Genomic DNA, 25,000 nt, shown 5'->3' with positions numbered 1-25,000 from the left:
GTAATTTGGCCAAAAATGATTGAATTTGTCAGATCCATTGCTTTATGGCATTTTTATGATTCCAAATGTTCAGAAAAACGTCTAGATATATACAGGAATATATGCGTTTTTTCTTAACATGTGTAATAGCTGATTTGTCTTGATAAAAAAAATCTCCAACGTAGTTCGGTTTTGAAATTTGATTTGATATTGAATTGATAATCCCACTGTATTGGCAAGAAAATATTAAATCCAAATATTAGGTACGGTTGCGATGCCTCAAACGCAATAAGAAATCAGAAGTGTGGAAATTGATTTTAATTTACTTAGTAAAAATGCACTAAATGACATTTTCAAAGCGTACAAAAAATGTACAGAATAAGCTGAATGCAAAAAATTCAACCTCTTTATTAACATGGGATTTTTTTCTAAGTAAGATCTAACAATAAATTTTGAATAAAATATGTAGTAGTCATTTAGGGCAATTATAGCTGCAGCAATTCGATTTTAACGTCAACATTCACGTTACACAGCCGTTGTTTCTGAGCTTTATATTGTATGTACATATTTTTAAATAAAAATATATGTTCCCTTGAGATCAAACCCCGCTCCATTTTAAATAATTTTTATTTTTAAATGTATCATATTTAGAGAGTATTTTAACAGTCACAGTCGTCTTCTCCATTGCTGTCATTTTCTTGAAAAAAAAATTCGTTTGAAGTAGTGAAGTATGGGAAATGATCATTTTTAAATGCTTGTTCATTATTTTTTTTTATAAACTCGATTACATCTTATAAGAAGATTAAAAATTGTTACTCCAATATTTCGAAAATAAAATCGTTATATTTTCAACTCAGTAAATTTAGTATCGTTTACTAAACTGTTTGTATAAATATTCATTTTTTTCAAATGTTCTGATTTTATGATCCTGGTTGTATACATATACATAAGTATGTGCAATATGTATATATAACTTCTTTTTTTAATGTTCGCTACCTAAAACTGCTCATATATAAAGGTTTTAAAGACAAAAAAGTAAACTCTTGCCAGATACTTTTAGAAAGAAGCGGGACATGTCTGGAAAAAAACGGGACACAGCCGAAAAAAGTGGGATACTTAAAAAATTCTTAAAAAAGAAGCCTAATTGTATAGCCAAACTTATACGTATATCATCAGCTTAAGTTATTCCTAGAAAGTAGAAATGTACCGAACAGTGGTATTCGGCGAACGGCCGAATACCGAATACTGACCATTCCATTTATTCGGCAAAACGAATATTCTTTTGGGTTTTTAATGAAAATACAAGAGGGAATATTTTGATTTTTATGTTTTTCTTCCAGCTTAATGCCCCTCATGTATTTAAGTAGATTATTTTCAACCAGATGATGTATTTCATGATCTTTTCCAAGTAGGGGTCTCTCTAATTTAAAAAATGTTACCAATAAATGAAAGGACATCAGATGACTTGTCGCTTCTAGAAAGTTTATCACCAAAGAAAATAGGTGCCTTTTAAATCTGGGATAAAACACGTCGAAACAAGTGCCAAGGAATTTGAAATTGCGTATTTGATATCGAATTAGATGAAAGTAAAATTTGAGCACGATATCTCTATATTAGTTTTTAAAAAGAACGATGATCTTTAACCTTAAGCATACCATACTTTAATCCTCACGGTCTGGCAATTCAGGACAATTTATCAAAAAAAAAATTTTGAAAAAGGGCAAATCTGAACAAATTTTATGTTGATTTTCAAATTGTTATAAAATCGATTTTATCACAATATCTTTAAATTTTCAAAGAGATATAAAAGTTTTTTTTGTCTATATTTGAGAGGTTTTCAGCCACAGACTGGTTCGCCTTTAAGTTTTTATTTGATTTAGCGAATAATTTTAATAAATCCTGTCCGGAAGAATCCCGGCCAGATTTGACTTATCTCGATACTTTATTGGAATTATGGTCAAGCCTAGGTATTTCAAGAAAATCTGGATTAAACGATAATCACAGTATAAAGCGATAATTGTCAGCATTCTCTCGTACGATCTACAGTTAGAAATACACGGATACATCTCAGATGTTTAACTGAAACCATAAGTTTTTGATGATTGTGTAGCGTTTTCAATATTTCTTTTGAATATACTAAGCTGAACTTATTCGGTGTGCCGAATATTCGTCTTAACGGCTTTTGGGCGGTATTCGGCCGACTGGATATTCAGTACATCTCTACTAGAAAGTTAACTAAGGTTTTTTTACGCGGATTTATTTTGCTGAGTTTTTTCTTACATGGCTTCCATTTACATGGTTTTTTTTGCCATAAGCAAGGTTATTTTCCGCGGTTCACGTGAAACAATACGTTATTTGAGAAAATAAAAATTCAAGTCCTATATGTGAACGGCCAATTTGATACTTTGTGTGACAACAAATATATTTCAAATTTGTTTAAACAATTTTGAAACTCTAGAAAACTTCCATCATTGAATACTATGGACAATTGAGTCGAAAAAGGTGGTGTATGATATAAGGCAATTGTACTAAGTTTTCGTCAAAATCTAAAATGTAAAACGCTGGGTAACAAAATTTACACTTTTCCGAGTGGCAAATTGCTTAAAAACTGATTAAGACTTATTTGGGACGCTGACTTCAAATATGCTATTAACTTTTTTCTAACAGCTCTTGTTTTTTGGATAACTTTAGGAAATAAGTAGAAAATCATTCATTCAATTGTACTTTTTTGGCAAAACTGTTGAACATTATATAAGTTTCGAAATTGAAGATTTTAATTCAACGATCAGCTTTTCTGAAGACCGCGAGTCATTTTTACTTCTGAGAAAAACGTTATAGAAATTTTCATATAATTTTTTTCCAAATTATTTATAAAAAAGGATTTTTTACGACATTTTTTGGAAATTCTAACCCAAATAAAATCTTCGATATTTTTCAAACGATAAGTCCAAGCGTTTTGCAGTTTTCATCAAAGTTCTTAAATAAGTTAAAATCTTTAATATCAAATAACTCAAAGACTTTTTCCAGCAGTGCCAGAAATGTTATCTTTTTAGTTTTTTTAAATTGTAAAATTTAATATTTTTCAAGTGATGTATCTCTGAATCAGGAATATCTAGACGAAATCAGAATCCTTGATTGGATGAAGGATATTAAAAGGATTCAAAATCAGGTTTTGTTTTCCAAGCAGGTTTGTTGGTAGGGCTAAGTGGGTTAATTATGACAAGGGGCAATTCCGAACAAAAGCCGTAAGCGCCGTTAGGGTTATAATATGGTCTCAAAACTGATGAAAAATGATAGTCTATTATAATATTGATAAGTTACAGTAATAATTTGCAAATCTAACTACATATATAAAGTTATTAACAAAATTCATGTCTCTGAAAAACACAAGTTGTTTTGAGACGTGTCTTATCATGTGAATGTAGATTGAATGTTGTTTTTGAAAGTTTTATGTTCAGTAATTGATGCTTCACAAGGTTTGATATAATTTTCTGTTGAAAAATAATTTCCACCCACGCACAATGAAGTTTTAATATTTACCCCATATTTTTCAAGATACGGAGTGAGCATTGGTTGATGATTAAATTTTACTTTTTACAGTCAAAATTACGATAACCACTCAAATCTTGAAAATGTGCCTAAAACATTAAATTAAAAGTTTTTTAGAATTGTGGATCTGAGATTACATGAAAATATTCCTCCCACCTATGTAAAACTAAAAGTAATCCATAACTCCTCAACAGTAAACATTAAAAATCAAAAAAGCTCACTACAGTAAATACAGATGTGTTTTCAATCTAGGAATATAGCCAATATCAAAAGTTATCACATAACAAGAATCGTAACAGTTTTCATAATTACCCCACAGACAAGGGGGTAATTATGAACAAACGTATTTCGCCCACAAGCTACAACTTGAAGTTGTTTAAGGAAAATATCCTTAAATGAAAAAGGGAACCAGTCATTCATTTTTGATTACTTTCCAGAATGTGATCATTAAAGAGCTACTTGTTTGAGCTGATACTACAAAAAAAACTGGGTAATATTGTTCATAATTATCTCACTTAGTCTTAACTAAAACAAGATCTAATAGGCAAAATCGGACAAATGATTCGAGTTCAGGACGCTTAAATCATCCAAAAACAATTACAGTAGTTTTTCGATTTTATCACTGTTCGATTTTTCAATACTCCCTAAATTCACGCTCGATATGATCACGGTTATTGTTTCGATTTTATCGCGTTGTTTTTGAAAATCATTCAGAAATCATTTGCCATTTTTCCATTTTTATTTCAAGTTTCGCCAAATTCACGGTTTTGCCATTAGATAACACGTGATAAAATCGAAAAACTACTGTATTGAAACATAAGCAACAAAAAATGCTGTTCCCTAGTGCAATCATTTAGAAGCAACTTAAAGCTAATTACATTGCATTTCCAGCAAAATTTTTGTAGCTACAGTGAGCGAAATAAGAATAGCACCACTATGTGTTTTGCTTGTTAAAATATGAATGATTGAAAACCACAAAAATTTTGTTCTATAAATTGTTTTGAATTGTTTAACGGATAAATTAAGCATAAGTTTACTTATTTTGGACGTTGCAATTGGCGTTGAGGACCAAAAATGTGAAAAAGGGTGCGAAATAAGAATAGCACCACTTGTGTTTTTAAATAAAAACAAGATTATTTTTAAAAATTTACTGTGTAAAAGGGAATAATAATGCTTCTACGAATTATCTGAATAGATAACTGTATTTTAAGGAGTTTTATAGAATTTCAAAGATTTTCAAAGGCTTTAAAAAGGGGTTTTAAGAGATGCTCCTCTAGCGTTTAGGAATTTGATACTTAAGCTTTATCAAACTGCTTTATTTCTCCATTATCATTCATAAGTATGATGCAAATTGACGAAACATAGATTTGATGCTGAATTTGAATAAAAAAAAACCGGCTTCAAATTCAAAAATACTAATTTTTTTAATTAGTCAAACGCTAATTTCCTAGTTTCAAGTCATAGATGACAGCACTTTCTTGCAATTAAACCGAATTGATGCCCATTTTCGAATATCTGGGATTAATTCAGGTGTGCTGGATGATTTTGGTCAAGAAATAAGTATTTGGTACCGTGTGACCGCCTTGGAAATTCTAAGATCACAATATCAAAAAATAAGAATTTCATCAAGGACCCATAAAAGTAAATTTCTTGGACTGATAATCAGAATAATTTTGTACTTTCTGATGGAGCTTGATGAACTAGATAACTTGCAGTATTATTGGTATGATTTAAAATTGAATCGGAAGTTGAGATTAGCAGGAATTTTGGCGGTGTTATGTTCTTGTGCTGGTGTTTCTTTTGCAAATCCGGAAAAGCTTTCTGCAGCGTGAACTCTAACAAAACTGTGTTGGAAAACTACCTCAAAATGATGAATATGGGCCTAAGTAAACCTGAACCTGGTTTTAACGGCAAGCTAGTGCTGCCATCTATAACTTGAAACTGGAAAAAGTGATGTTTATTGAAAAAAATCTAAGTTTATGAATTCCAACCTGTTTTTTCTGATTTAAAATAAACCGAAAATGTTTGATTCATCATTTCACGTCATTTTAATGAAGAAAGTAAGTAGTTTGATAAAGAATTACAGCTCAAATATCAAATTCCTTAGGTCTAGAAGAGCATCTCTTAAAATACCATTTTAAAACCTTTGAAAATGTTTGGAATTCTAGATAACTCTTTAAAATGCAGTAAACTATTCAAATAATTCGTAGAAGCATTGTTATTCATTTCCACACAGTATTTTTTTAAGAAATAATCTTGTTTTTGTTGATAAACACAAGTGGTGCTATTCTTATTTCGCACCCTTTTTATCATAGTTTTGGCCCTCAACGCCAATTGCAACGTCCAAAAAAAGTAAACTTATGCTTAATTTATCCGTTAAACAATTCAAAACAATTTATAGACGAAAATTTTGGTGATTTTCAAACATTCATATTTCAACAAGCAAAACACATAGTGGTGCTATTCTTATTTCGCTCACTGTATATCCTTATGCTGTTTTATATACAGTCCCCCCACAATCATTAGTCACTTAACGTATCATTTCAAATTTTTCAAATTTCAAATGTTCGTTCATTCGGGTGTTAGTGGACCAAACATCAAGCTTTGCATGAATTTCAGTCATTAAATATTCCCTCTTTGATTTCAAACATGATTTTGTTTCCAATTCTGTTGAAAAATAAAATAATTTACCGAAACAATCAACGTTATTCAAAACCACAATTATGAGTCAAAATAGAAGCTTGTAACAATTATTAGTCATATTGCCCACAATTATTAGTCACATAGAAGTCCATGGCAACACCCGAATATCAACATGAAAATCAACAAGTTTCTGGCAAACATTCAGGGGTATTCTTTGCTAGCATGCGTTCAAGGGGCAATTGGGTTGAGCTAGCAACCGAGAAATGTTTTGTTTTGCTCGCGAAAAAGTGACCCATGATTGTGTGGAACTTGGTGGATTCTGTAACAATTATGGGTCACTTTTATTTTGCTAAATATTATTGAATTTTTGCATTTCATTCGCTCAGTTTTAATTGGAAAATATAAACTCTTCTTTTGTGCTTATATGGGACCAATTCATTTGGTTGGAATCTTTGAAATACCCGCATAAGGGGCTTAACGGTTTAAGATGTCAACCTTTTAACATTGGAATTTGATGCGATAGTTCCACAGCTTATAGTTCACCTTTGATAAAAAGTATTCAATCAACAATTTTACTGTTATCAAACGCACAAATAATATTTTTAATGCATTTTAATGATTTTGTCGATTAACTAGAAATAATAATATGATATAATTTCTTTTGGTTTAGAAGATATCAGCAGTTCTAATGATCAGTGACTAATAATTGTGTATGACCCATGATTGTGGGGGGACTGTACGTTTCATATACATTATAGAATGATCGAATAAATGTTGAAAAAACAGCATTTTTCTACCAAAGCGGAGGCAACATACATGCATAAAGTTCATTTTTTTTTCTAAAGCGACGAAAACTATACCAATTTGGTGTTATTCGACACCTTATTCGTACCTATCGGAAAAATGCAAAATTAATTATTATTACTCAATTCTCATCTGATTTAAACCATATTGATGCACTGCTGGCTGCAGAAAGAACATGACGATTATTTTCTCACTTGAAGCGCTCGCGGGAGCAAAATCATTTCTAAATTCACAAACCTGGAGCGCTTTTTATATCATATCCGAATCAAACTGACTTCCGGCGACATTTTATACCACATTTCAATATGCAGTTGGAATTGCGATTCGCAACACCATTGTAAACAACTTAAGTTATCATCTCTGATACGATTTCATGTTTGCTGGGTTGGTTGAACGCAGTCCAAGAACGCTTAACTGAATCATAATCTGACTGTAATTTTAGAGTTATTCAGTATTGTCTTATAAAAACTTTGAAAAAATCTGCATATTTAAAGGAAAAAAGACATATTTAAAAGATTTTTTTTTGTTGTACCAATGAATTCAAATTGTAGCTCAAGTTTGATTTTTGCTGTGTAAGTTTAAGCTGTTTTCCAAAAAAAGGAGGTATTTTCAGGAAAATGCGGGGCGGCGGGACATTCAACAAAAAAGCAGGACATTTCCCGCTTTTGCGGGACGGATGACAACGCTCACTTGTTGATAGAAATTAAGTCCAAAAAGTTGAATTCCAATAAAGATAGACTAAGCTTACCAGATTGTCCGGATTTACAAAATCAAACGAAAATTTCAATTGAGTCATTAGAGTTATGTAATTCGGGTCCAAATAATTCATTTTAAACAAATTTCGTCAAAATAAACATAAAAGATTTTTTGGAAACTTTAAACATAATTCTGAATCGGCGGATGTATTTCGATTATAAAACAAACAGTTTTCAATGTGTTTTTTTTATGTTAACAGAATAATTCCGAAATTTGCCTGCATATTGATCGGATCTTTGGGAAAATTATAAAACAATTGCCTTAATTTCACAAGGTTTTAGAATAAAATTGCCTAGATCTACCCAGCCCAGATACTTGCGGAAAAATATCTAGTAAGTATATAGTTTATTGTTCTTGAGTTTCAGTTTGGATCATCTTTGGTATAGAATCCTGCTAAGAATCCTGAAAAGTTGAAACATTAGAAAGTCCAGAATTGAAAAATGTAAAACAATTTCATCCTTCACAATTTTATCAAAACTAACAAGTTCAATTACGATTAAATAATTGTAACCAAATTCATATTGAAAACCATAAATTCAGAATCTAACAAAACATTTCTGGTTAAGTCTTCTTGTGTTTTAATGTTAAAATAATGATTTTGGTGAAACATGAATTTAGATATGATTTGTACCCCTAACACACCTCTATTCATAAACATATTCACGGAAGAAACACTCACCATTCCATCACCATAACCATCATCTTCCGCCGATTTGGTCCGGGGATGATCATCATAGGGAGGCTGCGGCGAATCTGGATTCATTTTATTTTCTCGTTTATTTTCGTGATAATATTCTCTCACCTACACAAACCTCACAACAGCTGAAAAAGCTCAGAGATTTGTCCTATACATATGGCAGCTCAGAAATACCTTTATGGCGTGGCGTAGTGGCGTTGCCGTAGTGCATAAGTAGGTGCCTATGTATCTACATATATCTTTTTCTGGTGTATTTTGAACGACGACCTGGACCCGTGTTTTCATTGAGTTGATCTGACCGCAGCTAAGCCAACATCAAACAGCTAAGGCCGGGCCCAGGGATGGCTGTCGGATATTAACGCCACTTTTGTCAACTACCGTACTCAGTTGCGATCAGGTCGCTAAGGTGGCCACTACTTCAGAAAGTCGGTTGGAGCGCGCGCGATCCATCGTCCGTCGTCAGTTCAGAGATACTTTCACCTGTTGAGGATTGTTTTGGAACACATATTCGGTTGAAACCCGTTTTCGCACATTCGCATACTATATTAGGACGCAAAAGTGAACTCTGTTGGAATTTTCGGCGAATTCGGACTTAGACTGCTGGGACCAGATCATGTTGGGCAAGGGTCATTATAAATTCGGTGTCGTGCGTCCGCCACAGCAATGGTGATTTCCGCCCGACTCTCTTTGTCGTCAGCGTTCTGAACCCATATCGCCAAACGTATGATCTGAATGGCCGGTTGGTAAATGAATTCTGAGTTGGGCTGGGTTGTGCTGATTTTACGCTTCGATAACGCTGGAAATGGTCTTGTATGAAGAAAGATGCTTTATTTGCTGAGACTTTGCGCAAACATACCTTTGGCATCATAGCTGGGCAGCATTCTGGATGAGTTGACCAAACAATATGGACAAGTGCGCTCTTTTGTTGGCTCGTGGGGATTATTTATGGTAGTGTATCGGAGATGTGTCACAGTGCCCTAATCGCAAAGGGAAAATAATACTGACTGATTCCATAAACTGAGCAAGATGTGATGATACACAAATGATATCGTAACCATAAACAACTTGATCCTACGCGTGTCGTCAGCAGCTCGAAGTGAAAATTGAAATAGCAAACAGAAGTTTGGCAAGTTTGAATGAGTGATTTGAAACTCTGCATCGGTCCTGTCAGGTTTTTTGCATTTGAGTGAGCAATAATTTGCTAACCAACCGCTTCGAGAACTCGAAAGAAGTGCCAACAAAATTGCAAAAATAAATCAAGTGATAATCAAGTGGTATCAAGAGTATCAATTCTGGATTGATAAAATCAGACAACCTACGATAATTCCTATATTTAAGCGAATAGTATCTGGTATCCCTAGCAGCTAAAAACCAAAAAAACATTAACGACCTTCAAATGTGAAATAAACTTGAATTTAAAAATGAAAACCAAATTCGAGATTTTATTTTGAGAATTGGTTATATTTATTGCTGAAATCAAAGCTAAAAATTCTGTTGCTGAATATTGAAAATATAAGTACAATTTCAGAACTAAAATATTGTCGATACAGCTTAAAATTGTTTTTAATCATTTATGTCACGACTTCCAGAACTGATTTTTATTTACCAGGAAGCCATTCATTTCTTTTTTTCTAGTTTTCTAATTACTCACATCTTAATCTTTATAGATCTAAGGGTAACCTTTGAAAAAGATAAAAATCAATTTAAATAGAATACGAGTACCTATCATTAGTCGCCAAAGAATTTTACTATGTTATCTGAGAAGATAATTTAAGAGCTAGAATAAAAATAAATCAAAAAATATCTGTGATAATTTTAAATCAAAAGTTTTGAAGAGTAATGTGATCTTCAAAATTGTTGTTTAATTATTCGAAATCTTTTAAAACCAGAATTCAGAAACACCCTCCAGTCAGTGTGGTGCCAGTGATTGTTAGTTTGAATAAAGAATTATCTTAAAATTGCGTGATCTAGCTATATCTTTGAAGTATTATTCTGTGATCCAAGGAAATTGTCCGTACCATACTGTCTTAACTAGTGTTTTCATTTTGTGCAGAAATTTTCCTTCTTCGCAGATCGAGAATCATTTTTCATAGGCTTTTTAAAGAATATTTTTTAAATTTTTGGTAATGATTCCACATAACTATTTCATAAAAAAAATCAAAATATTGATGTTCAAACTGGTTGATTACCCACATTTGTCTTGAGATGACTAAAAAATAGATCTGGAATCGTCGCTTACGATTTAGGCTAATTTCGACTAATTTTTAACACATTAATTGTTAATTGTGTTAATTTTCGATTAAAACACCAACAAGTTGAGTAAGGTGGGGCAAAAGTGCGAGTCGGATAAAAGTACGATTTGAGATGTATGTATCTATGTATTAGACTGGGTCGATTTGGAATCATTTTTGAATTTCTCAAACCTTGGGATCTACAAAGCTTCGTTTTGGTTCTAAACTCATCCATGAATATTTTTGCTAAAAAAAACATGTTGATTCGCGAGAGCCGTGTAGAAGAAACATATCCATGGCAAAAAACCGCGTTAAAAGAAGCCGTGTTAGAAATACTGAGCAAAATCAAACCGCGTAAAAAAGACCTTAGTGTATTGTTAACACAAGTCTTCGATCAGGGAGAATACCAGAAATATGAAAGTGTTCAACTGTAGTTCCGATTTAGAAACAAAATAAGACTCGAGGCAACATTTCATCGTCCCTGATGGAAACTCAAGAAAAAGTGCTGGAATTAGCAGTGAAAAGGCAGTTTATACGCTTTATTGTGGGCAAAGGAATACTAATTGCCGATCAGTCTGGATTCAGGAAGCAACATTAAACTGAATCTGTAGTGAATTTGTACTTCGTAATTGAAAAATCAACATCGAAAACTACACAGTTACACAGTTTTTCTGGAGTTCAAAAGAACTTTTGAAACGATTGATCGAGAAATTCTGATTGATTAACAAGAATTGGCATCAGTGGAACAGTTCTTAACTGGCTCAAGGACTATTTGGGTAACAGAATGCAAAAAACTAAATTTAGTTCATCTTACCCCCTGTACAGAGAAAATAACTTAAGTGTCCCACAAGGAAGTGTGTTGGGTCCTTTGTTATTCAAATTTTACATCAATGACAAAAAAAATGTTTACAGTGTGGTCGTCTAAAGCTATTTGCGGATGATTCAGTCTCCTATTGGTGTGGCAATAATTTGGAGCAAGTCATGCAAGAAGCAAATGCTTGTTTGAAAAGCATTGCAAACTTTTCAAAACATCGAAAATTGAGTCTGAACCTCAATAAAACCAGATGGATGATTATTGAAAATCGAAAAACCGGAGTCTGTTCAAACCTATCTATTGATGGTTATGCAATCGAAAGAGTACGTCTAGTCAAATATCTGGGAGTACAAATCGACGAAAAGCTAAATTTTGTAGCTCACATCGACTAATTATACTATTAAGAAGATTGCTATGAAATACGGAGTACTTTGCCGAATAAGTCTACGTGAAATCAGTTATTAAGCCACACTTTGATTGAAGTGGCTGCAAAGAATTCAAAACATGATAATGAGAGTGGTAATACGATGCAACCGATATACTCCTAGAGCTTTAATGCTTGATATGCTGCAATGGTTGTGAGTTAAGCAGAGGATTACAGGAATTTTTATATTCAAAATGAAGAAAGGAATGTTACCAACTTATTTACTGGATGGCCTGCAGTACGGAATCGATATCCGCAGATACAGTACAAGGAGCGCTCAAGATTTTAGATTGTCTAACACGAAAAAATGAGCAAACGATCTATTTACCTACCGATGATTTACCGATCAACATCAAAGACAGTTCAAACTTGAATGTGTTTAGGAAACTGGCAATACAATATGTCAAACAGCCAATTTGATACAAAGCCGAATCCTTAAAAGGATCATATCAATGTGGTGAAGCTCTGACGAAGCTTCAGGAGTAAGACAAACAAGTCGTACAGAAATTGAACTAATAATGCTAACTTTATTAGGCCGGAATAAATTTCCAATCCTTCTTTTGTCACTCGGAGTTGGAACATCGCGAGAGGGGGGGGGGGGGGGGGGGGGGGGTGGGATATTAAAAAATAATACAAAAAACTAATAAATTGGAATTAATTGCACGAAAGCTTGTATGCAACAAAATTGCATACAATATCATTGCACAAAACCTATGAATCAAATAATTTTTTTTAGAAAAATCCAATGAAATCAAGGATACAAAAGGTTATAAAACTCTCATCTCTCACAATTTGTTTTGTAATCTTTCGGACATTTGATAAATTTTTCGAAATTTCCATAAGTTACTTCAAATTTTATTGACTTCCCCCTTCGTGTTTTTTTTGGAAATTTCAAAGGGGGAGGGGGGTGACGAGGGGGATGAAAACTCCCTCTCACTCCTAAAGTAGCGTATGGGGTGGAGAATGGACCCAAATGGGCTAATGGGACCATCACAAAAAATGGGAAAATTCAATATTTTGTACTTAAATTAAAATCATCATACTTTTTGGTTTGTTATGTGGAACCGAGCCTACTTATGGTTTTTGTGCCAATTTAGAAAATTCTCTAAAGGAAACTTTCCACTGAACAATTTTGTCGAAGACCGTAACATGGTATCTTATGAGAAAAAAAAGTTATTTGTTGTTAAACAGGGTAAAGTCTTTTGGCATTGGGAAATAATATATTCAATTGACATCACTGCTGGGTGCCTAGCGAGGTATTGCATGACAACTTTTCATGCAATACTTCGCGAAGCACCGGCAGTGATGTCCATTGAAATTATTGTTTTTCAATGCCAAAAGACATACTCCTGTTAAACTGCTAATAACTTTGTTACCTTGCTATTCATAAATTTGCACAAAAACATTTAGCAGTTCCACAGAAAAACAAAAATGGCAATTTTCCATATAAACCTAAAAGTTCAAATTTACACGTGTAAACGTTACTTAAAAATTTTGAAAAAAAACGTAGATGAGTTTTGAACTACAATGAAACTTTTTAGACCCTAGGATTTGAGAAATTCAAAAATGGCCCCAAATCGACTCAGTCTTATATGTATGTACACATAAAATAATCTGCACGTCGTGGCTACGTGAAAAACTACATAATTTTTATCTAATTGATTTTCACGTAGACCCCACGAGATCAATATGTAAACACGTCCCTATAAGAATTCGTGTTTCATGGGCCTTACCTACAATTGACGTGAATTTTTAGTGAATTCAACTCACTGTGCTTATGATTACCTGAAAATGAATTCCAATAGGAATGTACATCGAACAAATAAACAAGTGATGTGATATAATTTCATATTTTAAATGTGATAAATCGAGTTATAAAGAGATCTAGTAGCGTCGTATTGCACTTGCATAAAAGAGTAATCGTTCCAAGAAAATTCAATCGTTTTTTGGACCGGGGATTGGAATAGCATACTCTGTCCTAAGATACTAGAAATCAAAGATGAAGCTTTACCGTAAATCATTATAAATCATAAGCCATACATATAAAAAGTTAGGACACTATTGATACTTTCAATATTATTGGTTCTTATTTTTGATTTCTTCGGTCACCGTAATTTATCTGGTATTCAATAAAACTTAGTTCAGGAAAGTCTGAATGAAAGGCTCATCCTTTGTGGGTGCACAATCTTCATTCGGCTGGAAAAAATCCAATTAGAATTCATATAAAAAAACAAACTATGCGAAACAAATCGATCGTTGTGTTGTAATTATTATTGAACAGATAAAAAAGATAAATTTTCCGCCTTACTTATATAACTAGAATATTCCTAATTGTTTATTCCGTTTCATCTTCGTGTTTCGAAATAAATTTTACGAATAGGATTCCTTCGTAAGGAACGATTTTTGCGTGAAGTTATCAAAATTGTTTACAGATCTAAATCAAAAAATAATAAAAAAAATTATAATACGTCCTGTAAATTTTGGCGATTGATTTGAAAAAAAAAAGTTTATTCTATCTACAAACTTCTACAAACTCTTCGTTCCTGCATCCAGCACTTTGCTGGATAAATTTTATTTTTCGGAATAATTTGCTATATTAATTGTATCTTTCGTGTTGAATTGATTGCCTTTTTTAAATCAATTTTTTTTAATATCATACTTTTAACTATTATAAATTTTCGGGTCGCGTTTTTGTTCGAAATGTACTACTTTTTTCTATGAAAACAAAACGTGGCTTATATTTTACATGAAACACGATGCTCATTGTATGATGTTCACAAACAGTAAGAAATATTAATGGAACGGCAAAAATGACTTGAGCTAATTGTTCTTATTCCTAATTGAAATATTATTTTTTTCAATAATCGTCAAAAACCAATAATCTGAATATAAGTTGATCTTCTTGTCACTCATATTGGAAATTTAAGTATAAACTTTTTTTGTGACAGGTAAGATGGCTGAAACTTGTTGATATCTGCTTTTTTTCATATAAATTAAATCATGTCATGTGTGTAATTTTTTTTCTTTTCATATGTCGAGATAATAGTTATTTTTAACTATCAATCGCTGTTTTATTTCTATCTCAAGATCTGCTGTTTGTTCTCTATTTTTCTCATCATTCTATAATGATTCTGCAGCGTTGAATCATTCATTATTGTCAAAATTTGTGTATGTTCATAAGATTTATTCCTTCGTTCTACAAGTAAATTTAAATCACTTAAAATATTGTTTCCATGTTATTTCAAGTTAATTTTAAAAGGTCGCGTTTTGTTTTTCTCAAAATATCCAACATTTAAAAATAATGTAATGTTCTGATTAATTAGTAGTTACTCGAATTGGTGAATCGAAAAATATATCAGATCTTTTCGAAAGTAGCAAAAATTTTAACATTACTTTGTACATGCAATGAAGCTTAAAAAGAGGCATGGAGAAGAAAGAATTGAAGAATTTTCAAAATGGTTTTAATCACGAAAAATAGTTTGAGAAGTTTTGTCGGCATATTATGAAAAATGCATTCAATTCAAAATATTGTTTTTTTTTCTTTTTAAATCATAAAAGCCTTTTGATAATTCTTTGATTAAACAGGGATCACTGTTAGGGAAAAAAGCTAATTTGATAGGGATGAAATGTGGATGGTAATAATTTTCTTTTCAATGTTTATTTATTTAACATTTATCGAATGCCTCATAGAAGTAGGAGTTTCCTTATGAAATATCTAGGAGCATAGAAGGTGTAGGAAAATACGATCGCACCATTGACCAAAATGGATCCTGATCTTTACCTTTTTCTAACTAACACAACCCCTTCCTTTGATACTTGAATATAGATTCGCAGACGTACAGACGGTTTACATAGTTGGTGATACTTACTTATTTCTGGTTCTGACTATTTCAAAATTAATTTTGGAGTATGCAGGAGCATTAAGTTGCTAGTTGAACCTAAAGAGTATCAAACTAACATTCCTTCCTTTTTCCCCATTGACTACTAGGACGTGGCCGGCGCCGTTATTAATCATTTCAAAAACGGAGAGCATGAGTTTTGTACATTGAGAATGAACTGCTAATCCCAAGCACCATTCTTTTGGACTTTGTGCAAAATTGATGGCCTCAATTAATCACGGAGTAGCAACCATTGGCGATGTGGAACTTGTTCTGCTTAGCCACGCCAGCGATCATGGAATTCGAAATGTGCATGAATTGATTAAAAATATCAAAAAAATCATCTTTTTCTTTGAAGTACTTAATTAAATAGCCCCCTGAAACAATTAAATAGCATTTCGAGTTCAATGATTTAAGGTGGATATGAGTAGTCAAACAAGCTAAGCTAAGCTAAGCTAATTCAACTCACTGTGCTTATGAAAGCTACGAGAAGTGTTTTTAGAATCGGAGTGAAATGTTGCTCAATTTGTATTTTTGTTTGTGTTTATAATGAAAATATAACAAAATTTTATTTAGAACAAACTTTGTTTTCACAATATTTTTCGCTTACACTTCACTTTAACCACAATAAAACGCTTCAATTCCCGCAGTTCCAGCAACGCAGGGTGGTTTGTGGAATGCTGAAAAAATGAAAAAGTATTCAGGAATGAAAAATAAATGATCTAATTAAAACATAATTTTACCTTGTTCCGGGAAGTCGTACCAAAAAAACTGTAACCGGCACCAGTTTCGGAAGGGCACATGCATCCAGATCCATCCCTTGTTATCAAAATATGGAAACAAAAATAAATTTATTATTCCGAATCATCAAAAAAAAACAAAGACACTTACCAAAAAGACAAAGCTAAATCTAATTATGCTTGTCAATGCAGTTCCTCTTGCGGGGACACAAAAATTCTCACAACAGCTGGCTGACAATTCTCTTTTCTAATAAGAATTAACAACCACACGTTTGAGACAATTGCATAAAACGGATTTAGATCATCCACTTGGAATTTACGTGAAAATCATGTGTAAGTTATGTGAAAGTAAAGTAGCTTATACCAGGGCATCCTTGATACTCTGTGGTTACTACAAAATTCACGTAGAATCGATATGATGCAACAAAATCTCAATTTACGTGAAAAATCCCGTAGAAAAAATTTCAAAATTGTTTTGGGTGTAGCTTATCCACCATGGGTATACGGATTCACTGCAGTTTCCTAAGTATTACTAGCTAGCAAACGAAACAGACCACACGCTATGAGCATTCTCACCAACCAGGCTATTCACACAGTTGAAAATTAAATTCTATAAATATTGTTGACATCTAGAGCTTCACTTTTTTCCTCATAAAAAGATTTGATTCTTATATCCAATAGGGTAAATTATCACAAAATGAAAAAAGTCAAACTCAGAACTCTGGCGTCGATTGAAAATGATCTAGACTGTAATATGTGTTGGGAGCCTCTTTGGTTGAGAAATTCTACTGAATCAAAGCAATCGAAAAAATCCCTTTAATTTACCCACGGTATAAGAAAAGTTCATATACCTGTATTTCGATAGCAACTAGTAGTGCGGACGAACTGCAAGTTTTCCCTTGTGGGGCGGACCACGCTTGGCCTACTAATGTGTAATGGTAGATGCAACTCTATCTGTATCTACCACTTCATAGTAGTAGGCCAATGAAGAACAAAAAAATTGATATTTAATGATAATGCTTCTAAATAAATTCTACCCGCTCATTTTCACCATCTTTCATTTCATCCGCAGCCGGTGGCGTAGAGGACAACCTTCAAGTCTTCTAAGCCAGCGGGCATGAGATCGAATCCCGGTCACGGCATACATAGAACACTCTCTGTGGGTTGGTGGTTTTAGCATTTGTAAGATGCTAGCCATCATATCTTCGAAAGATGTACGCTTAGGGTTAAGAAAAAAGGAATCTCTTCAAGAAAACATCAAGTTTCATTGAGATCCTGTATGTGTTTGTGTTCGTAAATTTAAAAAAAATCTAACCTTCTATCCATCTACATAAAAATTTCATAATCTTTAGATGTCCCTACTAAAAAGGACATCACTTTTCACCGCTGAGGCCGATAAATTAAAGTCACAAATAAAAATTACGGTGGTTAATCTCTTCATGAAATTATAATTTATAATACCACAATATTGTACGGCTGCTCGTTATACGACCTTTCGCAATAACGGACTGCATCAATAACGGAACAGTTTCGTATACGGCCTTAGATGTTTTGCTATAACGGCCAAATGTTAATATTACTGCTCAAACACTATTTTTTCTATTTCTATATTATTTCTTGTATAGGGGAGATGGGGGCATAATGGCCACCTTAAGGAAAACGCTTATTTAACCATAGAACATAGCTATAATATGGAGGTTACATTATTGTTTCGTGTTCAGACACTTGAAAAGCCAATTCCCTAACGGGCTGAAACGTGAAAAACTAGATGAAAACGTTAAAAAATGCATTTTAAAAAATTTTGCCAAAAGCTGAAAACCAGCCACTGTGGAGGCATAATGAGAACCCCCCCTGAGGCAGTATGAGCACCATCAATCAGAGCAAGATGTGCGTTTTTGCGGGGAATCTAGCAGCGAATCCAATTTGATGAAGTCAGGTGAGTCGTAGATTCATCAAACAAAGCAATAACAAAATAATCTAGGTCTGTTTGTAGAATACAAACAATTCACGCAAGCTCATACATTATGTGCTTTGTTCGGAGGATGATGCTACTAGCCGTATAATGTAACAATAAAAAAATCGATCATGAATTGTAAATGGAAAAAAAATCACCTCGAACAGAAATCTAACTCTAGTCTTTTGATTACTTCTCCGACACCTTACCAATAGGCTAAATCGTCGGATGAAAACTAGTCAAGGTGTGGCGCTATAAATCAATTTTAATTCGCTGCTAGATTCTACGGCAGAAAATGCTCATTATGCCTCGATAATATGGTGCTCTATATGCCCCTAGTCAACAAATTTAAGTAAAAACGTGTTTTAAAATTGATAAAAGTGAAAAATCAAAAATTTTATGATGGTAAAAATTGAGAAACAATGTGTACATCATGTTGCAGTGCGTACATTATAGATCAAGGTTATTTTAAGATCATAAGAGCTTATTTTGGGTGCTCAAAAATTATAATATTTTCGTAACTTGAGAACCAAGCTAGTTTTTTTTAAATATCTCTGTAAAGATGATAAGGAGATTCCTTTTTTTGTGAAAAGTTAATACTATAGGAAGTACGAAACAAATCCTCATGAAAATTTGTTTAAAAAAATACGTACTTTCGTAGAAAAGCGTAGTGCTCATTATGCCCTGGGTGCTCGTTATGCCCTCATCTCCCCTAATGGTCTTGTTTATGATCCTCGGTAAGTTCTAAGTTCCAATTTAAGATAGTTTTATGAACATGCTTCTTGAAAAAGATGCAGACATCAAAAGAAGTGCTAAAGTTTCTCAAGAAATAAACTCAGCCATAAGCTGTTAACAAAGGACTGCAGAAAGAAAGACACAACGTTCGTTATTTCTTTTATAAGCCAAGCTTTTCCTAACTAGTTAATAAGCGTATAACTGCAGTGAAATTTGTTTTTATGATCAGTTCTTTTAAATTTGAAGTTTTTGATTTTCTTTAAAAGTCAGTTATTGTTCAATATACAAACGCATGTACTAGATATGTTGATATTTGAGACTAAACTGCAATAAAACAATATAATCTCTGATAAAGCTTGCTACTATTTTTTCCAATTTAAACCCGATAAATTTGTATGGATTTGTAAATTAGAGATTCGTTTTAAGGCGTTTAACTATACGGCTATGTTTTTTTGGAACGTACCTAGGCCGGATAAAGAGATATAATTTTTTTCAACCATAGTTTTGAAATCAGTTAATAGGCACCGAAAATATAGAATAAGAGACCTGAATAATGAAATCAAATATTTTATTTATAGATATTTTTCGAGTGCGATTTTGTGCGAATTTGGAGCGAACATCATTGATAATACTCTTACAGCGAATTTTAGAATTCGGACTCCAGCATCAGAAAATTGATAAAACTGATTTGATTTACATAATTTATGCCGGTTCTCATTCACATTTCCATGATGCTGTCCAATCTACAAGCCAAGTTCAGCTTATCGACGTTCTCCCTTTGACGAATGGATTAAGATGTCACTGATAGGTTCTCTAAACACATCCACAGGAGTGCTTGAACACGTTGTCGTGAGCCCATCGAGCGTTTTGTTGTCGTTTGCTTGAGACGCTACCCGTAGAAGAGTGAAGAAAAGCTACCTCAACAGAAACAGAAAACATTGCCTAATTTTTCGAAAAAAAAATCGCATTCTGCAAGAGCAGCAAAGTGAGTCGATTAGTGTGACTGGAGTGTGTTTTTATTTTGTGTTAGCTGAAGAAAAGTTTTTAGAGAGAAAAAAAATCTTAAAACCGTAATCGGTTTGAGTTGTTCGTTTGTTACAACAATGCAAAGTCGGCACGCAAGGCCGCTGAGGCGTAAGCAGTTTTGGTTCTTTTTCCTGGTCTCGCTTCTGGGCGGATGGCGAATCGGGCAGGTGACCGGGGCATCATCAACTTCATCCGTGCCGGAGCAAGGTGGTGACGATCAACCACCGTCGGTAATTTCGCAGGTCACCAAGGATGACATCGTTGAGGGTGGCAGTGGAACCGAAAATAAGTTTCTCAAATACCTGTTCAACAAGTACGGCAGCAAAGGGGTTATTTCTTTCGAGGTAAGAGCTGCGCAACTACAAAAAATGTTTGCGAAATACAATGAAAACATAAACATTTAATAGCGTAGCATTATTTGAGCGCAAGGTAGATTAAAAACCAAGCAAGAAAAAGTCCCATAAAACATGTACAAAAACGCTTCCTCAGTCCCATCGTTGATATGAAGTCCGCTCTATGCAGCTCAAAATTTAAGTTCTTATTGATAATTTTAAGTTCCAAAACAAGTCTTAATGATCTTCTATTCAGCTTCCAGCTTGACATCGGTTCATATCACCTTCTCTTGATTATTTACTATGTTCTGTACATGGTGTCGCCATGATGCCACGCACCGCATTTCAAACTCGACAAATTTCTCAATTGCTTCTTTTCTACATTTCCTACATATATCGTATCAGAATGGTCAGTCAGTAACTAAATTACTTATTGAAAAACAAAAACTTGCCCGGCTTGAGAATCGAACCCCGACCATCGTGGTGAAAATCTAACATGCTACCACAAGACCATGCCTAGAAGTAATTCTAACTGAAAATAAAACTCGATGTGGTGATTTGAATTTGAAAGCACCTCAATGTGACTAAGTAAATCCCGTTTTGAGCACTTTTGTCCCATATAACGTACAAATAAATCACTTTTGCAGCTTTCAAGTTCATTAATGAGTACATATAGTTCACTCATCGGAATCGGACAAAATAAATCACATCCAACGTACAAATTAGTTACTTTTGCAACTTTCAAGTTTAATAATGACAAAATAAAGTTCACTTAGGGGGCGTACGTAACGCTCAAATTGGTACATGGGGAAGGGGGAAAGTATGCTTATCGTTACGTAACGATTTTTCCTTGAAAATTTTAGTTTAATCGTAGCTATTTTGATGTCATGCAATTGTCATGTAATCTTCAACATGATTGAAACTGGTTAGTAACCTTTCCTCTTTAAAGATTCTGAGACAAGCTCCTTAAAATGTGCATTGAATATTCGTGAAAAAAAACGTTGGAAATCCGAATATTAAGCACATTTACCCCCAAGAACTCAATTGAACCCTTAGAGCAAACGCACCAATGAGTGAATATACGCGGCCCGGTTTGGCTCATTTCAGCGGCCCGGTTTTAGGATACACACTCTTTCGCACACCAGTTGGGTGAGCATCGCGGGCGAGTCTTAACTGTTACTATGAAAAAGGGAATTGAAAAAAATCGTTCATATTAATTAATTCAAAGCGGCAGTTATTTATTTATGCAAAAATAAATCATTTTTTTAATTGTCGAAATGCTCAGAAAAGCGATTGAACGTTTTCAATATGCCGATAAAGCGCTGTTCGCTCCATAGTTGTTGAGACGAATAGGAACATAGAGCTGCAAAAGCTGGTTTCTCAATCCTCGGGGACGCACGCTGAGAGGAATGCCCTCCAGCAAAACGGGACAGTCAACTCTCGACATTAAGAGATCCGCAACAACTAGAGCGCGCGTAGCGTTTCTGCGGGCTTGAAGCGTATCTAGGTCTAAAAGGCGGCAGCGATTCTCATAGCTTGGTAAACGGAACGGGTCTTGCCAGTTCAGATGGCGTAGGGCATACCGCAAGAAGCGACGCTGGATAGCCTCGATTCGTTCAGCCCCATTCTGGTAGAAAGGGCACCAAACAGCTGAAGCATACTCGAGGATGGAACGAACTATACAGCAGTAAAGACTTTTCAGGCAATACACGTCTTTGAAGTCTTTGGCCATGCGAAATAAGAATCCAAGGTTTCTGGATGCTTTGTCGACGATGTAGTTTGTGTGAGTCTTAAACTCCAGGCGTTGATCGAGAATAACGCCCAGATCGTTGATGTGGTCCACTCGAGAAATGATTCCGTCTCCGAGAACGTACTCCGCAATGAAAGGGTGTCGCTTACGTGAGAATGATACGACCGAGCATTTACTGCGATTCAGGGGCAGGCAATTCATGTCACACCACTGAGCAAACACATTGAACTGCTGCTGCAGGAAATTGGTGTCCTCTTGGCTGTTTATGGTGTGAAAGAGTTTCAGGTCGTCGGCATATGCAAGTTTTTTACAGTCAAGGAGCGAGAGTACGTCATTAAAATATATCACGAAAATTAGTGGTCCTAAATGACTTCCTTGAGGCACACCGGAGCAGGCAAGAAAATGATTTGAAAAAGAGTCATCAATACGAACGGATAACTTTCGACCTGTTAAGTAACTATGGAACCAGTGCAAAAGGGATCCACAGAAACCCAGACGTTCCAGCTTTGCGATAGCAATATCGTGGTTCACCTTGTCGAATGCAGGAGAAAGGTCAGTATATATGGCGTCAGTTTGGGTTTTCCTAGCAAAGTTGTTTTGCACAAAAGATGTGAAGGTGAGTAAGTTAGTAGTCGTGGATCGTTTAGGCATGAACCTGTGTTGATCATTGGAAAGTTGGTGCTTGAAGAACGAATTAATTGGATCCAAGATAACCAATTCAAACAATTTGGCTATCGCGCATAGAGCTGAAATTCCGCGGTAGTTGTTAACATCTCTCTTGTAACCCTTCTTGTGAACAGGAAACATGTAGGCTTCCTTCCACAGTGAGGGAAAGATTCCAACATCCAGCGATGATTTGAAAATAAGCCGAATAGGAGACAGCAAAAAAGGAGACGTTCACAAATGGTTATAGCATTTTACAAACTGTTTAGGAAATCTTAACTGTTCTAAACTGTTAAGAGATCATTAGATAAATAATTCGCATATGGTGCCACAGACAGTCATCAAAAACCCCAAAGTACATTTCCAGTTAAGGTACCATGCGATCATTACTATTTAGTTATTTTAAATTGAGTTTATCGTGCATTTTATTCAACATTTTGTATAATAAAGAATATCATCAATAAACATTTAGTAGTCTATAGTTTTTCAGTGCATGTTTGCTCCCGCTCCTTTCTTGTGAGCAAATTTGGTGACTTTGTCGGTCCCGACGGCAACGGCCCTATTTTGCTCACCCATATACTAACCCCCGGTGCGGTATCAGAGTGATGGTGGCGAGTAAGCATTTTCACTTTGCTTCCGATTGCTGCGGATACTCTCAAGACAGAAATTTTACTATTTTTCTCAATTTATTTCAAAAGGCAATTTAACTACGAATATTAATAAGGGGAATGTATTTTGCATAGCAAGTTATGCTCCTTGAACAAAATAAAGTAAACAAGGAAGATCATCAGTTAACAAGCACAGAGCAGCTCGTAATAAGACAGTTTATTTATTTTATCAGAGCTATCATCAGTGAGTACTAAGAAGCGATTTGGATAGATATTAAATCCGTTTTGAAGAACGTTAAAAATTTTTATGTTTAATCTTTTTTACCTTCGAAAATCGGTATTTGAAAGCATTATTAAGGGAATTGGACAGTTTATTTACTTTGTCAGTAAATATGTAACTTTCAAAGCATTCATTTTTCCCGCTATCCCGGATTTTGCGGTTGAAAAAAATCTTACTTAGAAAAAATTCCATCCAATTTAAATTCTACTTCGCTGTATCTCATTTCTCAATAAACCGATTTTTTAGACTCAAATTTTAGTTTTTTTTTCTCGTTAATTTGATTAGGACCAGTTTCATAGAACATTCTTCAGTCTATTAGAATGAAGATTAAGCTGAACGAATTGTGAAATTTACGAACAGATTGAGTTCAAGTGTAAACAAAGTGAGCATATTTATGAGGTTTTTCAAACAGTTATTGCAACAATTAAAAGAGGTTTTTTGGTCCGTTACTTCTACAAGTTTGTTGTTTAACGTAAGAAAATCTAAATTTCGAATAGTTTGTAAAAATTTATACAACGATCTAGTGACAGATGATTAAAATAAAATGCATGTTTAATTCATCGCTTTTTTTGCAAAATAATTTTTCGTAGAATTTTGAAATTTAAAACTACCAAATTTTTTAACATATAAAAATCACTGATTTCATTGAAGAAAATAAGCATAATAGAACAAAACTAATTCTCCAGCGGAACCGCTTTAATCGTTCTGGAATGCTGATGAAGGTCAAACGACCTAAAGTGTATTCTAATTTATTTGTTTTAATAGTTTTGAATGTTTAGTCAGCCGAAAATTGCAACTGAAGTTTGTTTGAGCTCAAAGATTCATGCAGTTCGAGTTAGTGATTAATGATGATATGCAGTTCTTGTTGTCTATCGTCTTAGTAGGTGAGCATTTGAAGCCAGCTGTGGATCATCGGGCGATTCTTGGATGCGGAACTCCGAACACGCACAGTTACAATTTGGTTAGTTAAATAATCTTAAAATGAACTTATTTCCGAACCCCTAACAAGTTTAAAAAAAGTTAAAATAGTTTTTTTTTAAATGAATTGAGAATTTTTTTATTTATTTATTTAAGACCGATACTTCATCACATCTGATAATCAATTGAATAAAGCCTCACAATATGTATGGAAAACAA

At 33.9% G+C, this 25,000-nt stretch overlaps 2 protein-coding genes across 9 annotated transcripts in view; one reads left to right on the top strand and one right to left on the bottom strand.

Moving 5' to 3' along the window:
• Positions 1-25,000, bottom strand: part of LOC129743703 (angio-associated migratory cell protein) — a 101,379-nt gene that overhangs the window by 26,497 nt on the left and 49,882 nt on the right. The window lies entirely within an intron of this gene.
• The window catches only part of LOC129743701 (zinc transporter ZIP10), a 114,635-nt gene continuing 98,437 nt past the window's right edge, over positions 8,803-25,000 (top strand). Inside the window, exons 1-2 of one of the 7 annotated variants that reach the window (XM_055735814.1) lie at positions 8,803-9,094; positions 20,034-20,574. In XM_055735814.1, coding sequence (XP_055591789.1) covers positions 20,308-20,574 — 267 coding nt within the window. In that variant the 5' untranslated portion in view covers positions 8,803-9,094; positions 20,034-20,307. Of the gene's footprint in view, positions 9,239-20,012; positions 20,575-25,000 lie in introns of all 7 variants that reach the window. The other 6 variants (XM_055735813.1, XM_055735808.1, XM_055735812.1 and 3 more) reach the window with 6 other exon arrangements.

The sequence above is a fragment of the Uranotaenia lowii genome, chromosome 2 (assembly GCF_029784155.1).
Source record: "Uranotaenia lowii strain MFRU-FL chromosome 2, ASM2978415v1, whole genome shotgun sequence".
In the NCBI taxonomy this organism is placed as follows: domain Eukaryota; kingdom Metazoa; phylum Arthropoda; class Insecta; order Diptera; family Culicidae; genus Uranotaenia; species Uranotaenia lowii.
The sequence above is the reverse complement of the archived record's forward strand: the minus strand, read 5'-3'. Positions and strand labels throughout refer to the sequence as shown.